This window comes from Pygoscelis adeliae, unplaced genomic scaffold, assembly GCF_000699105.1.
Source record: "Pygoscelis adeliae isolate BGI_AS28 unplaced genomic scaffold, ASM69910v1 Scaffold75, whole genome shotgun sequence".
NCBI lineage: Eukaryota > Metazoa > Chordata > Aves > Sphenisciformes > Spheniscidae > Pygoscelis > Pygoscelis adeliae.
Genome location: NW_008824772.1, coordinates 5,292,337 through 5,299,760, shown reverse-complemented (window position 1 = coordinate 5,299,760; position 7,424 = coordinate 5,292,337). Strand labels below are relative to the sequence as shown.

At 58.0% G+C, this 7,424-nt stretch overlaps 1 protein-coding gene across 1 annotated transcript in view; it reads left to right on the top strand.

Annotated features, from left to right (window-relative positions):
- Positions 1–49: 49 nt before the first annotated feature.
- FDXR (ferredoxin reductase) overlaps positions 50–7,424 on the top strand; it is an 8,189-nt gene continuing 814 nt past the window's right edge. The window contains exons 1-10 of the mRNA XM_009323812.1: positions 50–68; positions 237–424; positions 1,718–1,840; positions 2,409–2,522; positions 3,045–3,146; positions 4,480–4,587; positions 4,813–4,897; positions 5,547–5,761; positions 6,097–6,268; positions 6,749–6,922. Of these exons, the coding sequence (XP_009322087.1) occupies positions 50–68; positions 237–424; positions 1,718–1,840; positions 2,409–2,522; positions 3,045–3,146; positions 4,480–4,587; positions 4,813–4,897; positions 5,547–5,761; positions 6,097–6,268; positions 6,749–6,922 (1,300 nt within the window). The remainder of the gene's footprint in view (positions 69–236; positions 425–1,717; positions 1,841–2,408; positions 2,523–3,044; positions 3,147–4,479; positions 4,588–4,812; positions 4,898–5,546; positions 5,762–6,096; positions 6,269–6,748; positions 6,923–7,424) is intronic.

Below are 7,424 nucleotides of genomic sequence, written 5' to 3'. Positions count from 1 at the left end.
GATAGCCACCAGGTTAGTGTGGAAGAGGGGCTGTGGGGTGGGTAGGAGGATGGAGCCCCCCATGAGATGTACGTGATGATGGTTTGGCTCACGTGCTCTTGCACGTTCTTGCTCGGAGCACACCTTGCGCTCCGAGCTGGCACTAACAGGTACAGCATCATCCTGTGCATGGAAGAGGCTGTTTCTGACTTCGGGGTCTTGGTGCAACCCTCCCTCCTGCCCTGTATTTCCCCCAGCAGCAGGCGAGCAATGCGTGTCCCTCCCGAGCTGCTGGGCTCACGTGGCCTTTCTGTCCTCATCCCTTAACTGTGACGTCCTTCTCCTGCAGCACCACGGCGGGGCCCGAGTGGACATCTATGAGAAGCTGCCGGTTCCCTTCGGGCTCGTCCGTTTTGGGGTGGCCCCAGACCATCCCGAAGTGAAGGTTAGTGCTGGCTCGGCCCCTCACCCTTGCGGCTGAACACGGTGATGGTGGTGGGTGCAGGCCAGGCAGTCGTCAATCCTTCGTGGTGCCTCAAGGCTCGCTGAAGCGTAGAGCTGTCACACTGGAGAGACCCAAATCTCCCTGTCCGTGTCGAGACCCAGCGAGGCCATGGCCAGGTGATACGGGACATCTAGCATTAGGGCTCTGGACAGCGGGTCAGACACAGGGGCTGGTGGTGGGAAGTGCAGCTCCCGGTGCTGGTCAGCCTGGCCTAGAGCAAGACCAAGGAGCATGGATGGGTTTTTTTGTACCAGGAAACTTTATGCCGGCAGGATCTTGCCCGCTCCCTGCAGTTGCTCTTTGCCTCTGCTCAGTCCATACCCGTCCTGGGTGCCTGGGAACACGCAGATCCGCTGTTAGGGGTGATGGAGTTGGGCTGTAGGTGCGCACCTGGGCAAGGAGAAGTTAAACTGAGGAGCGCTCTGAAATCAACCATTTTCCTTTGCCTCGCAGTGGGTGTGAGTTGTACCCGGGGGTATCTGCTGTGTCTGAGCTGGGGTGGAGGTGGTTGGAGTGGTAGGACACAGGAGATCCGGACACAGCAATATCTTGCGATGGTTTCCTCTAATCCCTGGAGATCATCAGACCAAAATGCCTGTGTGCCTTTGAGCTGAGAGATGAGGAGTGGACGTAACGGACGTGGCTTTGGGGCAGCTTCCGCAGCACGCTGGTATCCGTCCTGCTGCCAGGCTGAGTCCAGCTGGAGCTGTAGGGGAAGAAGGGCTTGTTTTGCTGTGTAGCCCTGATCGCTCAGAAGAAAAGGCCTTGGGCGCCGTCCCGCCCTGCGTCCTCTCTTGATGAAGGGGGTTTCAGGAGGGGCTGAGATGAGAGGCTGGCACAGGGGGTCTGGCAGGCAGCACCCTCGATGGAAGGGGTTGTTTGGTGGGACTCCCTTGCAAGCCTCACCTTTGGGAAGGAGTTTTCTCCTACAGCGGGGTTTACTCAGAGGGGCCGAAGGTATTGAAGGGGTCCTGTCCTCCCTAGGCGGGTGCAAAAGATGGATTTTCCTTTCCACAAAGGGTGGTGGAAAGAGCGCCAGTCGCAGCTGTGCTTATCTGCCTGTGAATTATCTGCGGCTGTTGTTAGATAAGAGTCTCAGAATAACTGACTCGGGGAGGGGGAGAAGCATCTCAAGGCTGGGGGGGACGGGAACGGGGACCTCCTGTCAGCAGCAGACCTTGGCCCCGGCTGTGGCTTGGACGTAACTCCCCGGCGCTTGTTTGATCTCGGCAGAACGTGATCAATGCCTTCACGCAGACGGCGCGCTCGGAGCGCTGCGCCTACTATGGAAACGTCACCGTGGGGAAGGACGTCACGGTGGCAGAGCTGCGGCAGGCTTACCACGCCGTGGTGCTGGTGGGTACCGCGCCACAGAGCCAGGGCTTCCTTAGCTCCCCAGAAGTCACGGGGAAGGTCTGCAGGGTTATTCCCCACTGGGATCTCGGGAAGAGGGTTTGGGTGAGGCGTTTCTGGGTGCCTTATTGCCGTGGTAAACTCTCCCCAGCCTCGGGATAGCTCAGATGCTACGAGGCTTGTCCGAAGCTTTGCAGGGAGTATGTGCTGGAGGGTGGCATCAAATGCAGGTCTCTGAAACCCTGCTGCAAGGGGCGGCCGTTGAGGAACCTCTTCCCTGTGATGGCCAATACCTGTTTCAGCCTGACGTGGATTTGTCCCTCCCGTTCAGTCCTCAGCTTGTCATGCTCTGCCTTGGCCCGAGGAGGTCAAGTTTGGCTCTGGAGCCCAGGGGGATGGGGTGGATGAAGCCCCTGTGCTCAGGCTGTGTTTAGTCCCTCCACTGAGTATCCCGGCCCTCGGGAAGGGTTGGCAGCGTGGGGGTCCCTGGCAGCAGCTGGAAGGGGAGATTTGCGTTTCGGTATCAAACCCTGCACATGGTGATGTCTGACTGTGTCTGCTCCCTCCTCAGAGTTACGGTGCTGAAGATAACCGGGTCCTGGGGATCCCAGGGGAGAACCTCTCCGGCGTTTATTCGGCCCGAGCGTTCGTGGGCTGGTACAACGGGCTGCCCGAGAACCGGGATGTGAGTACAGCGGTGTCTTTCCCTGCCCTTCCTCCCCGTCCTGCGTCCGAACGCAGGCATTCAGCTCCAGATTAAATCCTGAAAGGCCCACAATTGGAAAAGATTAGCAGGCACCATGTTAAATCCTTCTTAGATGGTAGAAATGTGAACAATTTGCACATCAGTGAGAGCGGATTAGCTGGGTCTGTGGGTTGGCAGCACGTTTTGGCTGGGCCAGATGGGAACCCTGGGGGGGGTGATGCTCTGCTTTGGCCTGAGGAGGTTTTTTGGCCAAAACAGCTCCTGCTCCCAGAGATGCCATCGCAGGAAGAGGGGGAGAGGGACCGGCTGGGGTGCCCGGAGCGGCCGTGTTGCTGTGCCTGCTTGGGGAGGAGGCTGGTGTGGAGTTTCCCCATCTGCATCACCTTTTTTCGGGGAAAAGAGGGGTGGAAGGGAATTTGGGCGGTGGGAGCAGGTCTGAGGGGGTGCACATCATGGAGACCGGGTGGATTCGCTCATGGGTGGGTCTTTCTCTCCCTGCAGCTGAAGCCCGACCTGAGCTGCGAGACAGCGCTGATTCTGGGTCACGGCAACGTGGCGCTGGATGTTGCCCGGATCCTCCTGTCCCCGCTGCATCTCCTCAGGGTGAGTCATGGGGGTGACCCGCACTGTGAAGGCAGCCTGGGGCCCAAATTCTCTCCTCGCTGGGTGGGTGCTGGTTCCCACCCATCTCAGCAAAACCTCAGACTCTCCTGTCTTTGGGCACTTTCACCAAGGAAGCCTGTTGCCCCTTGGGTGCACCCTATGGGTTCGCAGTCCGTAGGGTGTGATCCCAGGCTGAGGCTGTGCCTTGGGTAACGCTGCAGAGCTCTCTGGATGGCTCTGCTCATACCTAAAATGTTGGCAATTGAGCTTTATCCCTTCCTTTCCTGTGAGAAGCAAAGGAGGAGCTGCTCAGCCTTTTCCACCACCAAACTAGAAGCTTCTCCTGTTGGGGTTGTTTCTTCTGCTGTAGCTGAGAGCAACAGCCCGGTTTCTGCTGGTAGCACTGGGCATACCGGTGGCTGGTCCAAGCTGGTGGACCTCTCCTCCCGCTGCCGTACTCCCCTGTAGACAGCTGGGAGCTGGTGTGCACCAGCTGCTCCGTACAGCTGCTGCCCCAGATGTTGGCAGCAAAGGCTCTCCCTCCTGGAGAAATGCCACGAGGTTCGTTACAGCTGTGCAACAACTTCCCGTGTTAATATCTAAATTAAATAAAAAAACAAAAAACCCTGGAAGCACTGCCAGCCAGCGGCTAAACCCAGCTGTGGGAGCAGTGCTGCGAAGGACACGGCACTGGAAATGAGTGCCAGAGTGTACAGGCAGCCTCCTGTTAAGAATATTGGTCTGGAATGGTTTATCCTGGTTACCTGGTGTCCCTGACATTGTATCTTCTCTGGAAAAGATGGTCTTGTGGTCTAGGTACATGCACACGATTGAAACGGAGCATGGAGTTGCTGCAAGATGCCAGCCGTCGGTCGAGCCCTGGCGATGCTTGTGTTTGTGCTTGGAGCTGCCTGGGGCGGGCAGGCAGTGATTTGAGCTGTGGTCTGCAGTGGGTTTCACCCAAATGCCTTTATATCCTGAGCTGGGAAGTCACCCAACAGCATCTGCAGGCACCCCAAAATCAAGATCACTGGAAGGCTGTGCTCCATTAGCCCCAAGGTTAACCTGCCTGGGTGGATCCCCCGAGGCAATCTGACGGGGTGCTGGCTCGTTACCTCTCGTGCGTTATGGCCTCGGGAAGTACATTCAGCGATGAGGGACCAGCTGTGTAAATAGCTCTGTGCAAAGGGAGATGACTTGTTTTCCATCCTCGCCCAGACGCTCTGCGTGCACAGCCTGCTTTTCTGCTGATTTTTCACCTTCAGAAGCTGTGCCTTCCCCCCAGCTCCCTCCAGATCTGCCCTCGTCCCATTCTCCTGTCTCTCTCTTGCAGAAGACAGACATCACTGACAGCTCCCTGGCAGCTCTCGCCTGCAGCAAGGTGAAGCGCGTCTGGCTGGTTGGGAGGAGGGGACCTCTCCAAGTTGCTTTCACTATCAAGGTAAGGCTGGGGGTGCTGGAGGGCAGCCACATTTCCCAGCGTTGAGCCCCAGGCTGCCCGTCCCCGGTGGGGAGAGGTGGTCTAGGGATGGGTGGGGAACCTAGGCGTCCTCCTTCCTGCACCCATTTGCTGGCTCCTAGCCTGGACTGCTCGGGGAAGAGGGCATGGGGCTGTTGGACAACCTCTCTGCGCTGGAGGTAACATCTTCCTGCCTGCAATTCCCAGGAGCTGCGGGAGATGATAAACCTGCCTGGTGCCAGACCTGTCTTGAACCCTGCTGACTTCACAGGCCTCGAAAATGCTATTAAAGGTGAGGGAAGTGTGCCATGCTCCTCCGGACAGGGACTCACCTTAACAGGCAAGCGTCCAGGAGTCATCTGGAGATGCTCAGAATGTGCATCAGAGAAACTTTGCCCTGTGCTTAATGCATGGCGTGTGAAAGCCAGGTGACCATGATGTGGCTCGTCTTCAGAGTGCTAGGAGGCCACAGAGACAAGGGAACAGCCTGTTTCTCTGTTTGTGCAGCCACTTTGCTGCCTGGGAGTGATGCTTACTCCCTGAGCGATGAGGGCAGGAGGTTCGGGAGGGCTGGGGGAACCTTGCAGGAGAGATCCCAAGGCTGTTGATTTAAGAGCTTCCTGCAGAGCTAAAAAGAAAACACCGAGTTCAAGGGTGTCCAGAGACTTGCTCTTCTCCACAGGCTGCTGCCTCTGAGCACCAGCAAGACAGCAAAACCACAGGCTTTGATTTGTGTCTCCCACTGGCCTCAAGCCTCAGGAGCTCTCCTGGTCACTTTGACTCGTAGTTTGTCATCTCAGAGGCATCGGACTCCCATTGGCATGACAAACTCCAAATGGACACTCACATACCACTGAAACTGCCTTGATGTGACCTCGGCTCCATGCCACCTCCCGAGGGGCTTTTGCTGAGGTTCCTGTCCTGAAGCTCTCTCTTCCTAGATGCCCCCAGGCCCAGGAAGCGACTGACTGAGCTGATGATCAAAACAGCCCTAGAGAAGCCTGGGGAGAAGACGATGGAGGTGCAGGCGGTGGCGGCACAGGCGGCAGCCCCCCGGGAGTGGGGCCTGAAGTTCCAGCGCAGCCCCCAGGAGGTGCTGCCCACCACTGACGGGAGGCGGGCGAGGGGCGTCCGCATGGCCCTGACCCGCCTGGAGGTAGGGGCTCATGGGGGGGGCTGGTATGGCCCTAGCAGGGCTGCAGGGATGGAGCAGGACACTGCTGCATCCCTGCAGCCCTTGGAAATCTCTCCAAAGACAGCTTTGTGTTCCCTGGCTGGTTGGAGTGGGCGCTGGCAGGGTCTCGGGGAAGCCGGTACCACCGACAAGAGCCTTTCCCTGTCTAAAGGGAGCTCTTTCCACGCTGCTACTGCAGCAGAAAGGCCTTTAGCAAATACCCAGGGGTCAAGGATGCCAAAGGGGACCGGAGGAGGCTGCTGCTCTGCGTCTGGTGACTGTCTTGGTGGTCAGCAGCCTTTTCCTCCCTCTCTCAGGGCTCGGGTGACTCCGCCAAAGCCGTCCCCACTGGAGACGTGGAGGAGCTGGAGTGCGGGCTGGTGCTCAGCAGCATTGGCTACCGGAGCTGGCCTCTGGACCCAGCGGTACCCTTCGACACCCAGCGCGGCGTTATCCCCAACAGCTCGGGCAGAGTGGAGGGTGTCCCAGGTCTGCATCCGCAGGGGGATGTGTGGGACATGTCGAGCGCCGCTGGTGGGTTGGGGGCTTTGGGGTGGGAAGCTCCATTCGCCAAGGGCACCGATACAAGGCGGTCGCACACCTCAGTCGGAGAGTGGAAGCTGAGGAAACGAGCTGCCTGTCAGGTGTCAAGACCTGGCCCGTCCCTGGCTCACGTTAGGGGTGTCTGGTTTTGCAGCAAACGGCGCTGAAGGTTATGGTGGTTTTACTGGGCCTTGGAGTCTGTTACTAAAGCGGTACCGCCCATACGGCTGCTTCGTGCCGGTCTGCAGGTACACAGATTGCTGTGACAGCACTGTTGAAGGGCCACATTCTGTTCTCACCACAGGGGTGGATTCTTCCGCTGCCTGCAGCTTGATGTGACACCCAGGGACAGGGCAAGGACTTGCAGCCAGGAGGGTCCACGGCCGCGTGCTGGACTGAGCCTGGCTGCTCCGTGTGCCCGTGCAGGTCTGTACTGCAGCGGATGGGTGAAGAGAGGACCCACGGGCGTGATCATCACCACCATGAATGACAGCTTTGACACTGCCCAGTCTGTGCTGGAGGATCTCCAGGTGGGCGTGCTGGACGTGTCCGCCTCCAGAGAAGGCTTTGGGGCCGTGGAGAGCATCCTGGGCAGCCGAGGTCAGTGGTGGGGGGTGTCAGCTGCTGTAGCAGTGAACATGAAGGTATGATGCAGCCAAGCTCCTCCTGGATCGGGGTATCCTGGGGCAGCGAGTCCTGCGAGCTGCTTTTGGGAGCGGAGTCTGAACCAAGGAAACGTGTCGTGCTGCCGTTACGTTGCTCCAAAGCCCAGGGAGAGCAGGACTTGAGTTCCCTCAAACTCGGTGTCATTGCTAAGGTTAATGACCACTTTCTGGGAAGGGCTATTAAAAGCAGCACGGACCTTGGGTAAAATGTCGCTGTCAGCTGCCTAGACAGCGAGCTACTGCTCGAGTGGTTTTCCTAGCAATCCTTCTAGGCAAGTTGGGGGAAAGATTAAAATGCCCAAGAGAGTCATTTGCTGTTGCTGTGTTTAAAGGCATTCAATTAAAGTGTGTGTGTTTTGCCTCTTAACTGTCTGAGGTTTAACAGTGAACTGGAAGCGTTTTGTCCCCTAAGGTGGTGCCGTGCTTGCTGTTGTTAC